Source organism: Oncorhynchus mykiss, chromosome 2, assembly GCF_057628025.1.
Source record: "Oncorhynchus mykiss isolate SJ-2025 chromosome 2, ASM5762802v1, whole genome shotgun sequence".
Classification (NCBI taxonomy): domain Eukaryota; kingdom Metazoa; phylum Chordata; class Actinopteri; order Salmoniformes; family Salmonidae; genus Oncorhynchus; species Oncorhynchus mykiss.
The window spans coordinates 86104242-86130398 of record NC_143023.1 but is presented as its reverse complement, the minus strand read 5'-3'; the positions used below and the strand labels follow the sequence as shown (position 1 = coordinate 86130398).

The 26157-nt window shown below is 44.2% G+C and overlaps 1 protein-coding gene across 3 annotated transcripts in view; it reads left to right on the top strand.

The window, feature by feature from the left end:
• The window catches only part of ccnd2a (cyclin D2, a), a 276544-nt gene that overhangs the window by 146079 nt on the left and 104308 nt on the right, over positions 1-26157 (top strand). For all 3 annotated transcript variants that reach the window (XM_090211002.1, XM_090211016.1, XM_090211008.1), the window contains one exon: positions 22211-22261. In XM_090211002.1, coding sequence (XP_090067128.1) covers positions 22232-22261 — 30 coding nt within the window. In that variant the 5' untranslated portion in view covers positions 22211-22231. The remainder of the gene's footprint in view (positions 1-22210; positions 22262-26157) is intronic.

The window sequence follows — 26157 nt, the reverse complement described above, 5'->3', positions numbered from 1 at the left end:
AGAAGGAAGCCTGACAGAATCCAAATATTCTAAAACATGCATCCTGTTTGCAACAAGGCACAAAAGTAATACTGCAAAAAAATGTGCAAAGCAATGAACCTTCTGTCCTGAATACAAAGTGTTATGTTTGGGGCCAATACAACTGAGTACCACGCTCCATATGTTCAAGCATGGTTGTGGCTGCATCATGTTTTTTATTGAACTAGGCAAGTCAGTTAAGAACAAATTGTTATTTACAATGACAGCCTACCAGGGCAGCCTACCCTTGCTCAGGGGTAGAACAACAGATTTTTACCTTATCAGCTTAGGGATTCGATCCAGCAACCTTTCGGTTACTGGCCCAACACTCTAACAACTAGGCTACCTGCCACCCCATGGGTATGCTTGTAATCATTAAGGACTGGGGAGTTTTTCATGAAAGAAAAGAAGCGGAATGGAGCTAAGCACAGGCTAAATCCTAGAGGAAAACCTGGTTCAGTCTGCTTTCCACCAGATACTGGCAGATTAATTCACATTTCAGCAGGACAATAACCTAAAACACAAGGCCTACACAATCTACACTGTAGTTGCTTACCAAGAAGACAGTGAATGTTTCTGAGTGGCCAAGTTACAGTTTTGTCTTAAATTTACTTGAAAATATATGAGAAGAACTGCAAATGGTTGTCTAGCAATGATTAACAACAAATGTGTCACTTTTTAAAAATAATAATGGGGAAATGTTGAACTATCCAGGTGTGGAAAGCTCTTAGAAACGTACCCAGAAAGACTCACAGCTGTAATAGCTGCCAAAGGTGATTCTACAAAGTATTGACTCAGTGGTGTGAATACTTATGTTAATTAGATATTTCTGTTTCATTTTCAATAAACAAGTAACCATTTCTAAAAACATGTTTTCTCATTGTCATTATGGGGTATTGTGTGTAATAGAAGGGTGAGAATAATTATATATGTTTTTTTATTCAGTCTGCAGCGTGCTCACATGTGGAGCTCATGGAACAGTGTTTATTCTTGGAAAAAGTTTTGAAATTGAGCTAGTCGCTTCAATTTTGAGAGTTACGTCGTTCCAACAATTCAGTGCCTTTTGAGAAGTGTAACTTGGTCCAAAAAACGTTTGATTTCACCTAACTTTAACATTCTGTCATAAAGAGCACATGTTCAACTTTCTAAAAACATGTTTAACCATCTCAGGAGGTGAAATTCTGCAGCCTGGTCAATGTGAACACAAAGCTCCCCAGGTTCGCTTGTCATTTTTCCCGCACCACTGCAACACTATTTCCCCTGCCATTACTGCTCACATTGACTACTGCAACACTATTTCCCCTGCCATTACCCCTCACATTGACTACTGCAACACTATTTCCCCTGCCATTACCCCTCACATTGACTACTGCAACACCATTCCCCCTGCCATAACCACTCACATTGACTACTGCAACACTATTTCCCCTGCCATAACCCCTCACATTGACTACTGCAACACTGTTTCCCCTGCCATTACCCCTCACTTTTACTACTGCAACACTATTTCCCCTGCCATAACCCCTCACATTGACTACTGCAACACTGTTTCCTCCGCCATAACCCCTCACATTGACTACTGCAACACCATTCCCCCTGCCATAACCACTCACATTGACTACTGCCACACTGTTTCCTCTGCCATAACCCCTCACATTGACCACTGCAACACTATTTGCCCTGCCATAACCCCTCACATTGACTACTGCAACACTGTTTCCCCTGCCATAACCCCTCACATTGACTACTGCAACACTATTTCCACTGCCATAACCATTCACATTGACTACTGCAACACTAATACCCCTGCCATAACCACTCACATTGACTACTGCAACACTATTTCCCCTGCCATAACCACTCACATTGACTACTGCAACACTAATACCCCTGCCATAACCACTCACATTGACTACTGCAACACTATTTCCCCTGCCATAACCCCTCACATTGACTACTGCAACACTATTTCCCCTGCCATAACCACTCACATTGACTACTGCAACACTATTTCCCCTGCCATAACCACTCACATTGACTACTGCAACACTATTTCCACTGCCATAACCATTCACATTGACTACTGCAACACCATTCCCCCTGCCATAACCCCTCACATTGACTACTGCAACACTATTTCCACTGCCATAACCACTCACATTGACTACTGCAACACTATTTCCCCTGCCATAACCACTCACATTGACTACTGCAACACTATTTCCCCTGCCATAACCACTCACATTGACTACTGCAACACCATTCCCCCTGCCATAACCACTCACATTGACTACTGCAACACTATTTCCCCTGCCATAACCACTCACATTGACTACTGCAACACCATTCCCCCTGCCATAACCCCTCACATTGACTACTGCAACACCATTCCCCCTGCCATAACCACTCACATTGACTACTGCAACACTATTTCCCCTGCCATAACCACTCACATTGACTACTGCAACACTATTTCCCCTGCCATAACCACTCACATTGACTACTGCAACACTATTTCCCCTGCCATAACCACTCACATTGACTACTGCAACACTATTTCCCCTGCCATAACCACTCACATTGACTACTGCAACACTATTTCCCCTGCCATAACCACTCACATTGACTACTGCAACACCGTTGTGCTGTTTTTGGATATTGATTAGCGATTGGATGCACAGAAATTCCTAAATATTTTGTTCAGATTATTTGTTCGCAATATGTGATCTATAGGCTAAGAGAGCTTCATGCACTGTTTATTCGATGGTGGGATTTAAATAGTGGGAGAAGAAAACAACATATTTAGTAAGAATCACAACAAAGGGTACAAAATCAATTCTAGCTCTTAAAGGGGCAGTAGCCTACATTGGGTGTACAATTTTCAATTACAGCATTATTTCATCTGCAGTTATTCATTCTGTTACCAATAACATTCTATTCATTCTGTCTGTGTGTGTGTCTTTGTGTGGCTGTGTGGGGCTGTGTGTATGTGTCCCTGTCTGTGTTGTGTAAGCACCTTCATTCATGTTGGAGCTCTGTATCTATCTAGCAGTAGGGTTGTGTGTTGTGGTGCCCCGCAGAGAGGGGTCAGTTCTGGGTCGGTGTGGGTGAGCCGAGCAGTGCGGGGAGAAGGAGAGGGGGGGGGGGTTAGGGTTATGAATGGCCTACAGCTGTGTGGCCGAGTGGTCAGCACAGACAGCTGAAGGATGAGGAGGAAATTATTTAAATAAACTGCGTGTGATGCTCCATTTATTCTGCAGGACTCCAGTCGCGCCTCACACATCTGGCCTCAGAGAAGCACACCCTGTTGACGTAATGGACATAAATATTTAAAACAGCAAAGGTCGCCAAGTTGATTCATGCAATCAGCCCTGGAAGAATATGAGGGATCCGACTTTTATGAATGTGTTGTGTCATGCACACAATGCTGTATTTACAGAGAGCAAGAAAGAGATTGAGCCAGAAATTGAGAGAGAGGGGGATAGTGACATAAATTTGGTGGGCAAGAAGGGCAGAGATTAAGACAAAGAGCAGTCATGTTCTGCGAGGATTCCCCTCCCACCCTGGTTGGACCTTGAGCCCGGACTGACTGGACACACAGCCAGTGCTGTGTCATGGTTGTGTGTGATGAGCGACGCAGCCGGACTGAGGATACGCACAGTGACAAACATTGCTGCCAGAGAGTGACACTAGCCTGTCTTCTCCAACTAATTTACTCTTCATAATAAGTGATTTGTGGTAGAAGGAGTAACTTTTTAGGAACTTGAAGAAGGACGACTTTTCAAAGAAAGGATGATCATGGGAAAGCAGACCTCACCTCCTTTCACTCCTTCCACATCCCTCTTTCCTCAATTCTTAACCCCCTTCGCACCACCACCCCTGACCCCTTCCATGGGGCTCCCACTGGAAGCCCCAGACAAAGACACGAGTGCAACTCCTTTCTCAGGGGTTATAGGGGGCGGGCCTGTTTGTGCCCCTCTGTGACCCTGCTCTCTGTGTGTGTGTCAGTCACTTGTACTTGGTTCCTGTTTGGGGAGGTCTACTGGTCCTGGCAAACACTGTCGCTAAGCTTATCTCTGGTGTTTTATGTTCCACCCTGTTGGGGCACAAGCAGCCCTTTGTGGCTGAGGGGTGGCTGGGGCCGGTCCAGGCCAGCCCATGCAGCTGTTCCCCACTGTAGGACATTTCCTTGCTGGGTGACCCTCAGTGTGCTGCCTGCTTGGCTGGGGCCGTGTGTGCTGGGGCCTGGAGGCCAGGGCTACTCAGGGTGTTCAGGGCTGGAGAGAGAGAAGGAAGAGGGTGAACTAAGGGGGGGGGGGGGGGGGGGGGCAAGGCATGCTATGTAGTGCTGGACTGTGCATTGGTTCAGTGTTGGGGGTGACGGTGGTGGTGGGGCCTGAACCGACAATGCCTCTTTCATGTGTTTGTGGAGTGTTTGACCTTGTGAATGAGCCCTGTCCTCTCCCGTCACATCCTCCATGTCCCCCGAATGAATAGGGGCCGGGTCTGAGAGGATCAGACTCTTTGTGGCCCCAGCCCAGTCAGAGGGGACAGGGGGGCCTGCTTGGACCTGCCCTGTCGACCCATTACCCCAAATCCATCCTGGGTATCACCTCATACCCCTCCACCTGAACCTGAGGTGACACGGCAGCTCCCCTCACAGGAGGTTCACTGCTCTGTAACAGAAAGTACAATGTGACCCATTAAGCACTCTTAAAAGGAGCAGTCGGTGAGGGAAGCACATGCAATGAGTGCCATGTGCTGTGCTCACAGTGAGTGAGGAGACGGCAAGAATGTACCCCCCCAGACTTGGCTAGTTAGCTTACTCCTCATGTTAACGCAAAAGCTTTGGTGCTTTAAAAAAATGTGTGTGCTCGCTTATAATTAGTTCTGTGTGTCTGTGTGTGTGTTTGTGTTTGAACTCATGTGTGTGTGTGTGTGTGTATGCTTGCTCATCTCATGTGTTTGTATGTGGGGGTGCATGCCTGTGTGTGGATGTAATGGATGCATCTTGATTAAAAGACTGTAAGAAATACAGTGCATTCGGAAAGTATTCAGACCCCTTGACTTTTTCCACATTTTGTTACATTCCAGCCTTATTTTAAAATTGATTAGGACGCTGCAGTACAGCGCCCTTTACCACCGCGCCACCCGGGAGGCCCCAAAACAGGTTTTTAGACATTTTTGCACATGTATTAAAAATAAAAAACAGAAATACATTCAGTAGTATCACTACTCTGGACAGTTCTGACTTAGAATATGTGGACAACACAAATACCTAGGTGTCTGGTTAGACTGTAAACTCTCCTTCCAGACTCACATCTCCAATCCTCTCACATCTTCCAGACTCGCATCTCCAATCCAAAATTAAATCTAGAATCGGCTTCCTATTTCGCAACAAAGCCTCCGTCACTCATTTTGCCAAACATACCCTCGTAAAACTGACTATCCTGCCGATCCTTGACTTTAGCGATGTCATTTACAAAATAGCCTCCAACACTCTACTCAGCAAACTGGATGTCGTCTATCACAGTGCCATCCGTTTTATCACCAAAGCCCCATATACTACCCACCACTGCGACCTGTATGCTCTCGTTGGCTGGCCCTCGCTACATATTCGTCGCCAAACCCACTGGATCTAGGTCATCTATAAGTCTTTGCTAGGTAAAGCCCCACCTTATGTCAGCTCACTGGTCACCATAGCAACACCCACCCGTAGCACACGCTCCAGCAGGTACAGTATATTTCACTGGTCATCTCCAAAGCCAACACATACTTTGGCTGCCTTTCCTTCCAGTTCTCTGCTGCCAATGACTGGAACGAATTGCAAAAATCACTGAAGCTGGAGACTTAAATCTCCCTCTCTAAATTTAAGCATCAGCTGTCAGAGCAGTTTACCGATCACTCTACCTGTACACAGCCAATCTGTAAATAGCAAACTCAACTACCTCATCCCCTCATATATCTTCTTGCTCTTTTGCACCCCAGTATCTCTACTTGCACATCATCATTTATCACTCCAGTGTTAATGCTAAATTGTAATTATTTTGCCTCTATGGCCTATTTATTGCCTTCCCTACCTAATCTTCTACATTTGCACACATTGTACATCGATTTTTCTGTTGTGTTATTGACTGTACATTTGTTTATGTGTAACTCTGTGTTGATGTTTTTGTCGCACTGCTTTGCTTTGTCTTGGCCAGGTTGCAGTTGAAAATGAGAACTTGTTCTCAACTGGCCTACATGGTTAAATAAAGGTGAAACATAAATAAATAAATAAAACAGCCAAGACAATGCAGGAGTGGCTTTGGGACAAGTCTCTAAATATCCTTGAGTGGCCCAGCCAGAGCCCGGACTTGAACCCGATCTAATATCTCTGGAGAGACCTGAAAATAGCTGTGCAGCAACGCTCCCCATCTAACCTGACAGAGCTTGAGAGGATCTGCAGAAATGATTGAGAAAAACTTCCCAAATACAGGTGTGCCAAGCTTGTAGCGTCATACCCAAGCAGACTCAAGGCTGTTGTCACGGATCCCTCTGGAACTTTCATCACGCACACCTGTCCCCTATTCCCACGGATTAGTACTCGTATAAGTGTGCCCTTTAGTTTCCCTTGTCTTTGCGCAGATGATTACGGGTCTCGTCCCGTGTGATAATCATTGTGTGTTTGTGTATTTATTTGAGGTACTCCTCTCTCTTTTGTTTTGGGTTTCTATCCTGTGTTTTGTTACGTGTTTGTTTTGGTCTTTGTCCCCTTGCCTTTACACAGCATGCCGTAATTTGGGTACAATAAAAAAAACTATTACGCATTCCTGCGTCTGTCTCCCGAATCATTCATTCATTCATTGTGTGTAGATTGATGAGGGAATGTAGAAAAAAGAAGGCTGTAATGTAACAAAATGTGGAAAAAGTCAAAGGGTCTGAATACATTCTGAATGCACTGTAGTATGTACTGCAGGCGCTGGAGGGTCATGCTCAGTCCTATTATGCAATAAAACATTTTTGAAGTATCTAACATTTCAGTAGTTGTGAAGTAGTATCATTTTGGTTAGCTTGCACCTGCCTGCTGATGTACAGATGTGTGTGACAGTATGTAAAAGCATGGAAATAATGAGGGACAAATGAACCCAACCCAACAAGTGTTCCAACCTGATGCCTGTCAAAACATCTTAAATAACTCAATACCCACCTATGTTTCATGCACTTAGACATATTCATAGACATTGTATCTGCTGACCTCTGTTGACCCCCTGACAGTCCACTTCTTGTCTCTGCCTGTGTTCCCACCCTCAGGGGTGTAGTTAGTTGAAAGAGCTGTCAGTGCAGGTGCCAGCCTAAGTGGGCTGTGAGGGATGTTGATGGCTGCATGGTTTAGTGGAGGCCTGGCACTCTCTGTGAGGCCAGAGATCAGAACTCCACACCTCCACTCTCTCTTTCCAATCAGTGCTCTCTCTATCTCTTCTATTCTCTCTCTCTCTTTCTCTATACACCCACTGTCTCTCTATCTCTCCCCCTTTTCTCTGACTGACCAGAACATGTGGCTCCTCTCACCCAGGGTCAACACTCACTGCTCTCTCCTCCAGAACAGAACATAGAATATAAGAGACCTCAAAAACAGGAAAAGAATGTGGCCTATCCTCATTGACTATCTCTACATTCCTCTACCTTCCTCTGTCTTCCTCTACCTTAATCTACCTCCGTCTACCTTAATCTACCTCCCTCTACCTTAATCTACCTTTCTCTTTCTCCTGTCATTTGTTTTGTCCTCCATCTGTTTTTCTCCTTGATGTGCTGAAACCTCTCTATCAATGTGGTCTCAGTGTGTATGTGTGTCTTAATGGGTGTCTTAGTGTGTCTGTGTGTGTCTTTGTGTGTGTGTCTGTGTGTTTGTGTGTGCCTTTTTGTGTGTCAGTGTGTTTGTCTCAGTGTGTCTCCTGATCACAGTGAGAGAACATCTGCTTGACAACGGCGGACAGGGACAAACACAGAGGGGGAATTCTAACAGGGCCGAAACAAAGATAGAGAGGGGATCCAGAACTCTGTTAATCCACTGATGCAGCCAGTTAGCTAGGGCTGAATGGATAGGTAAACCCTCCTCCAAACAAATCTTAAAGGAGACTAAAGTACTTGACTGGGAAGTCACTTCCAGTCCTTCCTTTGGTGCTGTTGGCCGGGCTGTTTGCTCAACCTTTGTATTAATCACAAATCAAAGCAGCTGCTTCAATGGAGAGATTAGGTCCCAGAAAGGGTGGGGGGTTCTACCTGTAGCTTGGGTTCTTTATTGACATCCACCTGGGTAACATGTTGGCATTGCGTTAGACACACACACACAAAACAATAAATATCGACATTCCGGTCACACTGATAAAATAGAGCTGTCTTTATCTCGTCCTTTAGAGATGAGGGGCCCAGAAAAGGAGGATTGGGGATGAGTATAGCATTGTTCACAATGCTAGCTTCTCTTTCCTGTGTTGTCTCCTCGCACTAAGGAATTCCTCTGCTTTCATGGTGACTTGTCCCTGCAGAGGCATGCGTTTCATGACATGACAGGAACGTGAAAAGCGATAGCACGTGCGGAAAAACGAGCAGAACTTTCACACACACCGAGGGGAGAAACAGAGAGGAGGGGAGAACGAGAGAGCTAGAGAGAGAGAGAGAGAGAGAGAGAGAGCTTGTGCACTTACTTAGGCCTCCCAGATTGTTATGCGCATAGAGTGATACAAGCAAAACATAATAGTGCATGATACTGTATTATATTGTATGTGTTGGCTGAAGCTCAATGTTAAATTAAAATCTCCCTACCATATCTAAGCCAATATGACACCAATGTCGATGAAAATTTGCACTTGATTGGTGGTACACAACACTCCTCGCCTCTCATCATGAGCCGTCTGGCCGTTTCCGGTGGTGTAAAGTACTTAGGTAAAAAATACTTTAAACTACTACTTAAGCAGTTTTTGGGGGTATCTGTACTTTACTTTATTATTAATCTTCTTGACAACTTTTACTTTTACTCCACTACATTCCTAAAGAAATGTATTTACTTACATTTTCCCTGTCACCCAAAAGTACTTGTTACATTTTGAATACTTGGCGCGACATGAAAATGGTCTAATTCACACTCTTATCAAGAGAACATCCCTGATCATCCCTACTGCCTCTGATCTGGCAATCTCACTAAACACAAATGCTTAATTTGTAAATTATGTCTGAGTGTTATGTCTGTGCCCCTGGCTATCCGTACATTTTAAAAAATATATTAAAAAATCGTGTCATCTGGCATAAGGCATTTTAAATTATGTATACTTTTACTTTCAATACTTAAGTACATTTAAACCAAATACTTTTAGACTTTTACTCAAGTAGTATTTTACTGGGTGACTTTCACTTTTACTTGAGTCATTTTCTTTTAAGGTATCTTTACTTTTACTCAAGTATGAAAATTGGATACTTTTCCCACCACTGCATCCCGGATATTTAATAGGCTAGTTAGCAATTGAGTTTTCAGAGTATTTTCTACGCTACCTAGCTCAAACTCTAGCCGTTGGTTTAAAACGAGACTCCATAAAGTGACCATTGGACTAAAATTGTAGTTGCAACAGTTTCTATTAAATGTATAATTTATCGCTGTCACGTACACATTTACGACCATTAAGAATCAACGACAATGCTAACATCTTTTTAGCCGAATCTCAGAGTCGAGCAACTTGGTTACTCGGCAACCAAACAGCTGCTACTGCCAGTCTATAGGAAATGGAGAACAAACCTAGGCTATTGCAGATTTAAGTGATAATGTCCGAGAAGCCGATGTTTGGTGGATATATTGGCACGGGTGTTGTTAGCCCCGAGACGAGGGCCGTCGAGGGCCAGCAAACCGTGCCAACATATCCTCCAAACACTGGCTTTGAGGGCATTATCACTTTTAAACAGCGGGTTACCAACATATTCAAATAATGATTGACATATTTGAATTAAAAACGTTATTTTGATGCATTTATTCATACTATTTCATCCATCCACAAGATATAGTCCCAACACAAATCTAGGGTTCCTACCCAAGCCAGCTGGTCATTCGTTCTATTGGTTTGGTTGCCAGAGATGCGACCCAGTCATTTTAGTCTTTTTGTTCAGTATCTATGGACGAAACCCAGTCGTTCGTTCTAAATGTTCCATTGCCATACTGGCTGGCAACGTTCTTATCCCTTGCTTGTTAGCTAGCCAACTACGGCTAACTTACAGTCATATCAAACAGTGCAAACATAATAACAATAGTAGCTGCATTTGCATTTGTTAAAGCTGTGCATCGAGGACTTTGTCCCCACAGTGACTGTACGTACATACCCCAACCAGAAGCCATGGTTTACAGGCAACATTTGCACTGAGCTAAAGGGTAGAGCTGCCGCTTTCAAGGAGCGGGACTCTAACCCGGAAGCTTATAAGAAATCCCGCTATGCCATCCAACAGGCAAAGCGTCAATACAGGAATAAGATCGAATCGTACTACACCAGCTCCAACACTCGTCGGATGTGGCAGGGCTTGCAAACTATTACAGACTACAAAGGGAAACACAGCCGAGAGCTGCCCAATGACACGAGCCTACCAGACGAGCCAAATAACTTCTATGCTTGCTTTGAGGCAAGTAACACTGAGAGCATCAGCTGCATGAGAGCATCAGCTGTTCCCGGACGACTGTGTGATCACGCTCTCCACAGCCGATGTGCGTAAGACCTTTAAACAGGTCCACATTCACAAGGCCGCTGGGCCAGATGGATTACCAGTATGTGTACTGCGAGCATGCGCTGACCAACTGGCAAGTGTCTTCACTGACATTTTCAACCTCTCCCTGTCTGAGTCTGTAATACCAACATGTTTCAAGCAGACCACCATAGTCCCTGTGCCCAAGAACACTAAGGTAACCTGCCTAAATGACTACCAACCCGTAGCACTCACGTCTGTAGCCATGAAATGCTTTGAAAGGCTGGTCATGGTTCACATCAACCTCATTATCCCAGAAACCCTAGACCCACTCCAATTTGTATACCGCACCAACAGATCCACAGATGATGCAATCTCTATTGCACTCCACACTGCCCTTTCCCACCTGGACAAAAGGAACACCTATGTGAGAATGCTATTCATTGACTACAGCTCAGCGTTCAAGTGCCCTCAAAGCTCATCACTAAGCTAAGGACCCTGGGACATCCACCACACTGATCATCAACATGGGGACCCCTCAAGGGTGCGTGCTCAGTCCCCTCCTGTACTGCCTGTTCACTCATGACTGCACGGCCAGGCACGACTCAAACACCATCATTAAGTTTGCTGATGACACAACAGTAGTAGGCCTGATCACGAACAACGATGAGATAGCCTATAGGGAGGAGGTCAGAGACCTGGCCATGTAGTGCAATGACAACAATCTCTCTCTCAACGTGATCAAGACTAAGGAGATTAAAAAAAATTGGCAAAGACTCCAGCCACCCTAGTCATAGACTGTTCTCTCTGCTACCGCAAGGCATTCGGGACCGGAGCGCCAAGTCTAGGTCCAAGAGGCTTCTAAACAGCTTCTACACCCAAGCCATAAGACTCTTGAGTACAGCTAATCAAATGGCTACCCAGACTATTTGCATATCCTCCCCCCACACACACTGCTGCTACTTTCTGTTATTATCCATACATAGCCACTTTAATAACCCTACCTACATATACATAATTACCTCAATTACCCCGACACCGGTGCCCCCGCACATTGACACATTGAGTCTGTAACGGTGCCCCCTGTATATAGCCCCACAATTGTTATTTACTGCTGCTCTTTAATTATTTGTTATTCTTATCTCCTACTTTTTTTTTAGGTATTTTTCCCAAACTGCGTTGTTGGTTAAGGCCTTGTAAGTAAGCATTTCACTGTTGTATTTGGCGCATGTGACAAATATCATTTGATTTGATTTGATTTTCTAGTGACAATTATTTGGATGCATCCCTAACCTAACAATGAGCTAATGAGGCGTGATTTCGTCTGGAATAGAAAATGCGCTTTCTCATCAGAACATTGTTGTTCAGAGGAGCTAGCCAACAATAACGTCAAACTGTTTGTCTTGTCCCTACTCACGACACGTTCATTACTATGGTTCAGCTGGAGAACGAATTTGAATATTGAAACAATGTTGCAAATGTTGGAGAGACAGACAGCAGGGTTTATAGAAATCTCTGCAGTTGAAACAAATGTTGGTCTAAAAGAAATGTGAGATGTCTAGATGCTTTTTATATTGGAGATCAAGTTTATAAATTGTCTGACAGGGCTGATGAGACAATGGACAGTGCGCAGTTAAATGGAACAGAGTAAATAGGCATTTTAATGTCATAGATTTAGCCAGTGGTAACTTGTAGAATAGACACCGGCTGGAATGTGGTTTAAACAAAGCTAGCTATATGGTGGTATTCAACCTGAGGTTAATCAATAGATGCAAACATATATTTTGATTACCTAGGTTTTGTTCTTTTTTAAATTTCACCTTTATTTATTTAACCAGGTAGGTCAGTTGAGAACAAGTTCTCATTTACAACTGCGACCTGGCCAAGATAAAGCAAAGCAGTGTGACAAAACAACAACACAGAGTTACACATAAACAAACGTACAGTCAATAACACAATAGAAGAATCTATGTACAGTGTGTGCAAATGTAGAAGATTAGGGAGGTAAGGCAATAAATTGGCCATAGAGGCGAAATAATTACAATTTAGCATTAACACTGGAGTGATAGATGTGCAGATGATGATGTGTAACTAGAGATACTTGGGTGCAAAAGAGCAAAAAAGAGTAATAGGTAATTGGGTGTGCTATTTACAGATTGGCTGTGTACAGTGATCGGTAAGCTGCTCTGACAGCTGATGCTTAAAGTTAGAGAGGGAGATTTAAGTCTCCAGCTTCAGTGATTTTGGCAATTCGTTCCAGTCATTGGCAGCAGAGAACTGCAAGGAAAAGCGGCCAATGGAGGTGTTGGCTTTGGGGATGACCAGTGAAATATACCTGCTGGAGCGTGTGCTAAGGGTGGGTGTTGCTATGGTGGCCAGTGAGCTGAGATAAGGCGGGGCTGAGTAGAGTTTTGGAGGCTATTTTGCTGCAGGGGGTGCAGAGCTGTGTGCCGGGGTTGGGGTAGGTAGCTAGCTAGCTAGCTAAGGGTATCTAGCTCATGTCCAAATGCTAGTCCTTAATTTTTGCACAAAACATAACAAGCTAGCTAGCAACATCAGTTCAAAACCCAACACCAAACTTTGGGCAAATTGTCAAGCATGTACAAGCATGTACAATGCATGCAATGGGCTTTTGCAACACTAGCTAGCTAGCTACTCCATAGTCCAAGCTACAGTAAGAGTTATCCACATTGAACTGTCAGGAAGGACACAACTTAAACTGTAGCTGAGAAAACAAATTACTAGCTACATTAGGGCTTACTCCATTTAATCGATTGTCCGGTCAATAGGCTGTTGGTTGATCAGGTTTCTTTAGTCGGGCAGTTGCAATTGTTTTTTTTTTTCATGGTGCACAAGACACCTGTCTGATTCGCACCTGTCTCAGTGGGCTAATTCATTGCGGAGGCCACAGGGATGGCACAGTCCATCACTCTAAAACATTTGTTACTGAAATTGCATATTATGTAAATAATGGTGCACTAATAAATCTAATATTACTTTATACAAAATGGACCTTCTCCGCATTGGATACGGACGCTGTCCCCAATTCTGAAACAACATTTTCAGTGCGCAGTAGAATTGTCTCCTTTCCCTATGTTGCTATGTGCATAATAGCAAAATGAACCAGCATATTGGGATTGAGAACAATGTGGTGGAAGCAGCAGCAGCAGAGACGAGGAAACAGCTCTTGTCTAAAACCCTATTCAGACGGGATTCGTTTTACCAGGGGTGGTCTGGTAATGTAGTTATGTGCACATTATGTGGACAAGCACAAAACACCACATCTGTCGTTTTAGACCCGTCCGAATCTGCCGTGTTAGTAATTTGTACATGGCAGGAGAATTCCAGACAGAATAACCTACTGTTTTTTGGCGAAATCCAAGGTCGACATCCTTGTGTTTTGAGAGAAATGTCTGAGTTTGACCGGTGTTGCTCCGGGTTTGAGCAAGAAAACAATAACTGATTCAATAAATTGAACGAAGTGCTGCGCATAGCCTATATATGAAGGGCCTACATGTATCAACATTCACAGTGAATGCTTTTGTTCATATGTTTTGTGCGTATGATTTGAATATTGCCAAATGCATCAGTAAAAAATACTGCGCCTATTTGTTGTAACCCTTGCTGTTAATAGATCGCAAAGCAGCATACAACTGACCTAAACAAAATGATAAACTAAACTATCCTAATGATCATGTTCACACTTCCACAATTCAAATATTATGGTGGCATTATACCAAAGATGGTTTGGTATGGTTTAGAAACTTAGGAACCAAGCTCGAGTTATCAGTGTAGCCCTGTTATCGCCTGGACTTGTTGAAAAATCTTCCATCATATTGTAACTGTAAATTTATTAGAAAAAAGTAAAGCAACTAATCCCGTCCGAATTTGCCTCTGGAATAACATACATTCTGGGCTAATAATTACATAACCAATGTTCCCAAGTAGTACTAGTCCTGTGCGAATAGGGCTTATCCTAATTGTCTAAGAAAATTGAGGAGAGAGCAAGCCCCAAACAGGCAGAAAACGTATATTGTAATCTAATAGCAGATTTGGCATGGGTCCTGAGATCCTCAAAAGGTTCTACAGCTGCAACATCGAGACCATTGGTTGCCTCACTGCCTGGCACGGCAATTGCTCGGCCTCCGACTGCAAGGCACTTCAGAGGGTAGTGCATACGGCCCAGTACATCACTGGGGCAAAGCTGCCTGCCATCCAGGACCTCTAACACCAGGCAGTGTCAGAGAAAGGCCCTGAAAATTGTCAGAGACCCCAGCCACCCCAGTCATAGACTGTTCTCTCTACTACCGCATGGCATGTGGTACCGGAGTGCCAAGTCTAGGACAAAAAGGCTTCTCAACAGTTTTTACCCCCAAGCCATAAGACTCCTGAACAGGTAACCAAATGGTTACACGGACTATTTGCATTGTGTGCCACCCCCCAACCCCTCTTTTACGCTGCTGCTACTCTCTGTTTATCTTATATGCATAGTCACTTTAACTATACATTCATGTACATACTACCTCAATTGGCCCTACCAACCAGTGCTCACGCACATTGGCTAACCAGGCTATCTGCATTGTGTCCCACCACCCGCCAACCCTTCTTTTTACGCTTCTGCTATTCTCTGTTCATCATATATGCATAGTCACTTTAACCATACCCACATGTTCGTACTACCTCAATAAGCCTGACTAACCGGTATCTGTATATAGCCTTGCTACTCTTATTTTCAAATGTCTTTTTACTGATGTTTTATTTCTTTACTTACCTACACACACACACACACACACACACACACACACACTTTTTTTTCTCCGCACTATTGTCTATTGTTTAGAGCCTATAAGTAAGCATTTCACTGTAAGGTCTACACCTGTTGAATTCGGCGTACATGACAAATAAACTTTGATTTGATTTGATTTAATAGCACCTGTTTGTCTCACACAATATGTCCGCAGCTCTCGCTCCTATACCCTCCTTTTTCTTGATCTTCTTCTTATTGTTATTATTACAATTATTTTTATGATCATTATGATAATAAGTCATGTCGTTATCATTAGTAGTCTTTGTATAACCACCATCGAGCTGTAGGCCTAAGAGTGCGTCCTGTTTAGTCTTAATACCGTAATTTATTTAGGCCTATATTCCAATATATAGGCTACTACATCAGTCAATCAATCATTCATTCGTTCATGCCATCACACAGCATACGAGACATTCATGGATTGAAATTCAATCAAGTGTTTTTGACTAATATTTGTAAACATTTCGACCAATCCTCCTTCTGTTTTCTTGACATTTTAATCGAAATGTGTGCTAATCAACAGTACCAAACTAACAACTCTGCCATTTGACCGTCTTGGCTGTATTTTACATCTCCGATCTGGATGCTGGACTAGCCTATCTGTTGGATATTTGTCAACAACCGCTGTGCACGGCTATTCCACTGGCACAGCACTAGGGGTGGGGGGAGGGGGCTAATGACCCCCCCAATCCCGGATTATACAAATGTATAGGATGCATAACACTGCAATGCTTCAGGCTAGTAACAAGCTGTAAAAGGCACAATAAAGATGTGGCTCCAGTGTACATGGGGATATCTTTGTTTAGTATCTCTGGCTGACACAGGAGGCTGCTGAGGGGAGAACAGCTCATAATAAAGGTAAGAACGGAGCAAATGGAATGGCATCAAACACCTGGAAACCATGTTTGATGTATTTGATACAATTCCACTTATTCTGCTCCAGTCATTAACACAAGCCCATTCTCCCCAATAAAGGTGCCACCAACCTCCTGTCATGGCTGAGTTATACAACCTTCAAATAGTCAATGCCCGGAAATTGCGGGTGAACTCCTCAAACTGGTCCAACGCCGCATCTCCCTCTCTCCATACGGTGTTGGCCCACTCCAGGGCTTTCCCGGTGAGGCACGAGACGAGGGTGGAAACCCTCTCACGGTCCGATGGAGCTGGGTGGACCGTGGCCAGATAGAGGTTTAATTGAAGGAGGAACCCCTGGCAGTTGGCAGCACTCCCGTCGTACTCCTGTGGCAAGGAGAGACTAATCCCACTGGGTTCAGGAGGAAGAGGGGAGCTCAGGGGAGACCCTGGTTGTGCTGGTGGAGGCGCTGGAAGAACTCCCTGTCATCTCCCAGCAGTCCATTGTCTGGACAATGCGGTCCATGGCGGCACCAAGATGATAAAGTATTACTGCTTGCTCCTGGACGCGCTCTTCCACCTCTATGGCCAGGGTACCTTCTCCTGCTGACTCCATTGAAGGGTCGGTGATTCTGTAATGGGTGCGTGCTGGTGGCAGGGAAGTCAGGCGCAGGAGAACGAACTTTAAGTCGTTTAATAAAAGTTAACAAAACTCCAAAAAACAAAATATATAAAATAATCAAAGTGGGTACAAAACCCGTCGCGCACTAGCACATAACTTGTACATAACATACATCACACAATCACCGACAAGGACATGAGGGGAAACAGAGGGTTAAATACACAACATGTAATTGATGGGATTGGAACCAGGTGTGATGGAAGACAAGACAAAACCAATGGAAAATGAAAAATGGATCAGTGACGGTGTAACGGTATTCTTGATGAGAAGGAGAGTCGGACCAAAATGCGGCGTGTCTATTGCAATCCATGTTTAATGAAGTAACACACTAAACACAAACACTACCAAAACAATAAACTTAATGAAAACCGAAACAGCCTATACTTGTGTATCCTAACACAGAACAATGACATCAGGACACTAAGGACAATCACCCACGACAAACTCAAAGAATATGGCTGCCTAAATATGGTTCCCAATCAGAGACAACGATAAACACCTGCCTCTGATTGAGAACCACTTCAGACAGCCATAGACTTAGCCAGAACACCCCACTAGCTACAATCCCCATACATACACACCACATACAAAAACCCATGCCACACCCTGGCCTGACCAAATAAATAAAGATAAACACAAAATACTTCGACCAGGGTGTGACAGAACCCCCCCCCCTAAGGTGCGGACTCCCGAACGCACCTCAAAACAATAGGGAGGGTCCGGGTGGGCGTCTGTCCATGGTGGCGGCTCCGGCGCGGGACGTGGACTCCACTCAATCAATGTCTTAGTCCCTCCTCCTCGCGTTCCTGGATAGTCCACCCTCGCCGCCGACCATGGCCTAGTAGTCCTCACCCAGAACCCCACTGGACTGAGGAGCAGCTCGGGACTGAGGGGCAGCTCGGGACTGAGGCAGCTCGGGACTGAGGGGAAGCTCAGGAGTGAGAGGAAGCTCAGGAGTGAGAGGAAGCTCAGGCAGGTTGATGAATCTACCAGATTCTGGCTGGCTGGCAGATCCTGGCTGACTGGCAGATCTGGAAGAGTCTGGTCGACTGGCAGATCTGGAAGAGTCTGGTCGACTGGCAGATCTGGAAGAGTCTGGTCGACTGGCAGATCTGGAAGAGTCTGGTCGACTGGCAGATCTGGAAGAGTCTGGTCGACTGGCAGATCTGGAAGAGTCTGGTCGACTGGCAGATCTGGAAGAGTCTGGTCGACTGGCAGATCTGGAAGAGTCTGGTCGACTGGCAGATCTGGGAGAGTCTGGTCGACTGGCAGATCTTGGAGAGTCTGGTCGACTGGCAGATCTGGGAGAGTCTGGTCGACTGGCAGCTCTGGCTGCTCCATGCTGACTGGCTGCTCCATGATGACTGGCAGCTCTGGCTGCTCCATGCTGACTGGCTGCTCCATGCTGACTGGCAGCTCTGGCTGCTCCATGCTGACTGGCTGCTCCATGCTGACTGGCAGCTCTGGCTGCTCCATGCTGACTGGCTGCTCCATGCTGACTGGCAGCTCTGGCTGCTCCATGCTGACTGGCTGCTCTGGCTGCTCCATGCTGACTGGCTGCTCTGGCTGCTCCATGCTGACTGGCTGCTCCATGCTGACTGGCTGCTCCATGCTGACTGGCTGCTCCATGCTGACTGGCAGCTCTGGCTGCTCCATGCTGACTGGCGGCCCTGGCTGCTCCATGCTGACTGGCGGCCCTGGCTGCTCCATGCTGACTGGCAGCTCTGGCGGCTCCTTGCAGACTGGCAGCTCTGGCGGCATCCTGCAGACAGGCAGCTCTGGCGGCTCCTTGCAGACTGGCAGCTCTATGCAGACTGGCAGCTCCTTGCAGACTGGCAGTTCTGAACAGGCGGGAGACTCCGGCAGCGCTGTAGAGAAGGAAGGCTCTAACAGCGCTAAACAGGCGGGAGACTCCGGCAGCACTGTAGAGAAGGAAGGCTCTAACAGCGCTAAACAGGCGGGAGACTCCGACAGCGCTGGAGAGGAGGAGGGCTCCGACAGCGCTGGACAGGCGAGGCGCACTGTAGGCCTGATGCGTGGTGCTGGCACTGGTGGTACTGGGCCGAGGACACGCACAGGAAGCCTGGTGCGGGGAGCTGCTACCGGAGGGCTGGGGTGTGGAGGTGGCACAGGATGGGTTAGACCGTGAAGGCGTACTGGAGATCTTGAGAGCGGTGCTGGCACAGGACGTGCAAGGCTAGGGAGGTGCACAGGAGGCCTGGTACGTGAGACTGGCACCATCTTCACCAGCTGACTAACACGCACCTCAGGACGAGTATGGAGCGCTGACCCAGGTGCCATCAAATCCCCGACACGCTCCGTCGGGCGAATTCCATGTTTAAAACACCAACACAGCAACTCCCTCATTTCTCTCTCCTCCAATTTCCCCATTAACTCCTTCACAGTCTCTGTTTCGCTCACCTCCAACACCGGCTCTGGTCTCCTCCTTGGCTCCTCACGATAAACAGGGAGAGTTGGCTCAGGTCTGGCTCCTGACTCTGCCACACTCTCCCTGAGCCCCCCCCCAAGAAATTTTTGGGGCTGACTATGGGGCCTCCGTCCGCGCCGCCTTGCTTGCTTCGCAAACTCCATTCTCCTATATCCTTCCGCGCACTGCTCCATCGAATCCCAGGCGGGCTCCGGCACTCTCCCTGGGTCGACCGCCCACCTGTCTATCTCCTCCCAAGAAGTATAGTCCATACTGTACTCCACTTTGGGCTGTTCTTGCCTGTTGACACGCTGCTTGGTCCCTTTGTGGTGGGTGATTCTGTAACGGTATTCTTGATGAGAAGGAGAGTCGGACCAAAATGCGGCGTGTCTATTGCAATCCATGTTTAATGAAGTAACACACTAAACACAAACACTACCAAAACAATAAACTTAATGAAAACCGAAACAGCCTATACTTGTGTATCCTAACACAGAACAATGACATCAGGACACTAAGGACAATCACCCACGACAAACTCAAAGAATATGGCTGCCTAAATATGGTTCCCAATCAGAGACAACGATAAACACCTGCCTCTGATTGAGAACCACTTCAGACAGCCATAGACTTAGCCAGAACACCCCACTAGCTACAATCCCCATACATACACACCACATACAAAAACCCATGCCACACCCTGGCCTGACCAAATAAATAAAGATAAACACAAAATACTTCGACCAGGGTGTGACAGACGGCTAGAAGATCGGTGACGTCGACCGCCGAACACCGCTCAAACAAGGAGAGGGGCCGACTTCGGCGGAAGTCATGACAAGAATCCAATACTTCATCTTGTATGCGGTACAAATCACATTATTATGGGAGCACCTGAAGGTTTGAATTCTAAGAAACCTGCAAACGATATTGTTTGAAGTACAATAGACCAACATAGCTACTGTAGTAGGTCAGAACTGTGTGCTGAAAAACCTTAGTAGAGCATGGGTGAATAGGCATTGTGGTGCTCATGTGTATTTCCTTTCTTTTTCGGCTTCAAACCAATGCCTACTTCTCACATAATACATCATTTTTGTTTTTAATATCTATGGGCATGATGAATGTCTTGAAACCTGTATGATTTAATTTAACAACTTAGGCTTGTATTGCCATAATGCAGAATAAATAATGGATCAGATAATATGCGTACTCCATTGATTTTAATAATGATTTTTTTCTATTTGTTATTTGCAAATTTGCCTATCAAGAGAATCCTTACAGTCACGGCTTAACAGAAATGGAGAAGACAGACAGGTGCATGATAAACAATGGGCTGCTTTGCCAAGTGCTCAGATTTCAAAGACATTTCTAAATAATAGAAGAAGTTTTAAAAAGAGATTTGGGACAATGGAGGGACTTAAATCCTAGATGTCCCCCTCAACATTTATCTTATCCCATTTCCTGACTTTTTGTTGTGGGATCTACTTGTGACAGTTGCACATTGAAGTGCTTTGTATTCACACTACTTTTATTTTGTTTGAAAATAAATGTGTGTTTTGACAACTACACATCTCACTGGCTTTCATGATACAGCGCCCCTCCCTCCCTCGCTTCCCTTCTTCTCTCCTTCCGTAAGAAATCCTCTCCCACTTGCATTCCTTCCAGGTGAATTGAACCTTGTCTTACTGTTAAATGAAGCTGCTCCTCCTCCTCCTTCCCTCCTCCCCCTCCTCCTGCGATGTATTGGGGGCATTAACTTTAGGAAGTAACGTTAGCTCTCAGACTTGTTTTGGTTGGAGGGCCTGAGGCCTCGCTGGCCCAGATAAACTGATCTCTCTTGGGAAGTCTTGATAGAGACTTAACTCTAACTGACACATGCTTTTGTGGAATAATCACCCCTCTCATCCTTATAATTGTGAGTGATAACAGCTCAAGGAACCTCTGAATTGTATCCTTTGCTTCTTTGTTACCTGTTACGTCATGAGATTTACTATGATTTCAACTGAAGGTATGGAGTGATGGCTTGTTGTTCTGAATCAGGATCATATTCATATAGGGCACTAATGTAAAATGAAAATAAGCATTTCTTTTAAGTTCAGGTAGTTTCAGTCCATTTTGTTGCTTACATTTTTACATTTTTTGTCATTTAGCAGACCTTACCCACAGCGACTTACAGGAGCAATTAGGTTTATATGCCTTGCTCAAGGGCACATCAGCTCGGTGATTTGAACCAGCGACCTTTCCATTACTGGCCCAACGTAACCGGTAGACTATCTGCCACCTTGTTATTACCCCCCCATTCTTGCATAAGTTGATGGTTCATTTAAAAACTGTAAACCAGATTGGTTAGATTTGAGCTTTCAGCCATATCACAGTAACACATGATCAAACTATTATTCTTCAGATCGAGATTGTGTGATTTTGTGAACACATGAAGCAATGGGCTCCAAGTCACCCACAGAGGGAATTTACAAGTCTGTAGGATAAGTGACTGTTCAATTGAAGTTGCATTTGTTTTTATCTCATATCAGAATTGTCAGGAAACTACTGTCAGGGGAATTCCAGTTAGAAAGGTACATTTTATTGAAGAGGAATAGTACTTTCCATGCAATCATCATCATCATCATCTTGAGAACAATAAACTAAGTTTGAGCAGTACTTTCTTTGAGTTGATAAGATGGCTATCAATCACTCAGTTTATTTAATTGTGTCTTTGTTTTTGTTGTTCTAGGAGCATCTGAGCGTTTCAGGAATGGTCTTGGCTGGGCATAGCTCATCTCAGGTAAGACTTTAGCTACCGTGGTTTACTTTGTACATGTGAGCTGCTGTTTTCACATGGGAAGGCTACTGAATTCCCCTCTTTGTTTTTCAATGAAGAAATTTTACCACAGCAAGAGCTTGGGCTTTTTAAAACAGATTACTGTAGATTTGCATGTGTTTTACTGTAAGGAAGGAATATAAGACATTCCCTGTCCCTGCAGATTCCCTCTGGTGATTTGATTAGCATTTGAGAAATAGAATATCCTGAAACAATAGACTGTTCTATTATACAAGATGTGTAAATTATATAGGATAGTGGCAATTCCACGTAAACAGAACGGAATTGCACCTACTTTTCAACGTCCATCTAACGGTTTCAGTCATTTCTCAGTGGGTGAGGATAATGGTTACAGTAAATGGAAAGAGAGGGGGCTCATGGATAACAGCCCAGAGAGTTGGCATTAATTGGAGAGAGAGAGGGAGGGGTTGTCCAGAATTTCACACTCTTGCTTTGACCACCAGATGACAGAAAGAGAAAAAAAACTTATCAGCTGAACATAAAAGTATGCCAGTGGAAGGCAGGACAGTAGCAAGTGACCCAGCAGTGATTTGTGACTACTACTACTAGCCAACTCAATTGCAGAAATTTTGTAACAGATTTTTCAGAAGTCTGTTACTGATTTGGTATCAGAATTTTAAGTTTTAGTCACTTAATAATGAATTAACAAAATGTATATCAGTAAGAACACTATAACTCAATTATAGGTTAATCTTAGAACTACCCATCCCGGATCCGTGAGAATTGTCATCAACTACACTAATTAGCATTGCGCAAGGTCAAAATATATTACTAGAAAATATTCAGATTCATGAAATCACAAGTGAAATATAGTGAAACACAGCCTTTTGTTAATCACCCTGTCATCTCAGATTTAGAAATTATGCTTTACAGCCAAAGCAAGACAAGTGTTTGTGTAAGTTTATCGATAGCCTAGCATAGCATTATGTCCAGCTAGCAGCAGGAAGCTTGGTCACGAAAATCAGAAAAGCAATCAAATTAAATCGTTTACCTTTGATGAGCTTTGGATGTTTTCACTCACGAGACTCCCAGTTAGACAGCAAATGTTCCTTTTGTTCCATAAAGATTATTTTTATAGCCGAAATACCGCCATTTCTTGTCCACGTTTTGTTGAGAAATCCACCGGAAATTGCGGTCACGACAACGCCGAAAAAAACTCAAAATTAGATCCATAATAATCGACAGAAACATGGCAAACGTTTTTTATAATCAATCCTCAAGGTGTTTTTCATTTTTTGATAATATATCAACCGGGACAATTGGCTTTTCAGTAGGAGCGAGAGGAACAATGGCCACCTTTGTCTAACGCACAAATCACTCTGAGAGCCACAACCTGACCACTGACGCTATGCTGTCGTTCACGCTCATTTTTCAAAATAAAAGCCTGAAACTATGTCTAGTGGCTGTAGACACACTAGGGAAGCCATAGAAAAGGAATCTGGTTGATATCCCTTTCAATGGGCAATAGGGATGCATAGAAAGACAGGGGTTTCAAAATAAGGGTCACTTCCTGATTGGATTTTTTCAAGCTTTCGCCTGCAATATCAGTTCTGTTATACTCACAGACAATATTTTTTTACAGTTTTGGAAACTTTAGAGTGTTTTCTATCCTAAGCTGTCAATTATATGCATATTCTAGCATATGGTCCTGAGAAATAGCCTGTTTTCTTTGGGAACGTTATTTTTCAAAAAAATGAAAATAGTGGCCCCTAGTTTCAAGAGGTTAACCTTTACTTGTTACTTCTGTGAACGTTCATTAACCTCCCTCCTCATAAGGTAGAGAAATGAGAAAATGTTTTAAAGATACAGTGCCTTGCGAAAGTATTCGGCCCCCTTGAACTTTGCGACCTTTTGCCACATTTCAGGCTTCAAACATAAAGATATAAAACTGTATTTTTTTGTGAAGAATCAACAACAAGTGGGACACAATCATGAAGTGGAACGACATTTATTAGATATTTCAAACTTTTTTAACAAATCAAAAACTGAAAAATTGGGCGTGCAAAATTATTCAGCCCCCTTAAGTTAATACTTTGTAGCGCCACCTTTTGCTGCGATTACAGCTGTAAGTCGCTTGGGGGTATGTCTCTATCAGTTTTGCACATCGAGAGACTGAAATTTTTTCCCATTCCTCCTTGCAAAACAGCTCGAGCTCAGTGAGGTTGGATGGAGAGCATTTGTGAACAGCAGTTTTCAGTTCTTTCCACAGATTCTCGATTGGATTCAGGTCTGGATTTTGACTTGGCCATTCTAACACCTGGATATGTTTATTTTTGAACCATTCCATTGTAGATTTTGCTTTATGTTTTGGATCATTGTCTTGTTGGAAGACAAATCTCCGTCCCAGTCTCAGGTCTTTTGCAGACTCCATCAGGTTTTCTTCCAGAATGGTCCTGTATTTGGCTCCATCCATCTTCCCATCGATTTTAACCATCTTCCCTGTCCCTGCTGAAGAAAAGCAGGCCCAAACCATGATGCTGCCACCACCATGTTTGACAGTGGGGATGGTGTGTTCAGCTGTGTTGCTTTTACGCCAAACATAACGTTTTGCATTGTTGCCAAAAAGTTCAATTTTGGTTTCATCTGACCAGAGCACCTTCTTCCACATGTTTGGTGTGTCTCCCGGGTGGCTTGTGGCAAACTTTAAACGACACTTTTTATGGATATCTTTAAGAAATGGCTTTCTTCTTGCCACTCTTCCATAAAGGCCAGATTTGTGCAATATACGACTGATTGTTGTCCTATGGACAGAGTCTCCCTCCTCAGCTGTAGATCTCTGCAGTTCATCCAGAGTGATCATGGGCCTCTTGGCTGCATCTCTGATCAGTCTTCTCATTGTATGAGCTGAAAGTTTAGAGGGACGGCCAGGTCTTGGTAGATTTGCAGTGGTCTGATACTCCTTCCATTTCAATATTATCACTTGCACAGTGCTCCTTGGGATGTTTAAAGCTTGGGAAATCTTTTTGTATCCAAATCCGGCTTTAAACTTCTTCACAACAGTATCTCGGACCTGCCTGGTGTGTTCCTTGTTCTTCATGATGCTCTGCGCTTTTGACGGACCTCTGAGACTATCACAGTGCAGGTGCATTTATACGGAGACTTGATTACACACAGGTGGATTGTATTTATCATCATTAGTCATTTAGGTCAAATTGGATCGTTCAGAGATCCTCACTGAACTTCCGGAGAGAGTTTGCTGCACTGAAAGTAAAGGGGCTGAATAATTTTGCACGCCCAATTTTTCAGTTTTTGATTTGTTCAAAAAGTTTGAAATATCCAATAAATGTCGTTCCACTTCATGATTGTGTCCCACTTGTTGTTGATTCTTCACAAAAAAATACAGTTTTATATCTTTATGTTTGAAGCCTGAAATGTGGCAAAAGGTCACAAAGTTCAAGGGGGCCGAATACTTTCGCAAGGCACTGTATATGGGTTTTTGGTAACAGAATTTCAATCCACAAGGCAATGTTTCTTGAAAACTTACAGAAGACACAATTGTTTTTCCTTGAAAAATAAATAATTATCATCCAATAACCTAATTGAATAACCTAATATCCAACAAGCTGATAGACAAGCTGTCTTCATCAGGGTATAATGACAAACACTGTGGGTCACCACTTTATATAGTGTCAAAGAACTCACACAGGGGTCTGTAATCATGGCCGGGTGTGGCCTGATATCAATGGTTAATTCTTAGATATAAAAAGAACATACAAAAAACATGAATGATAGCGTACGATCAAAGATACAATTTGGCTACATAGGCCAACAAACATTTACTGTGAACAGCAAAATCACAATCATCACAAGAATGGCTTCAGATCAAAGTCTATGTTGAG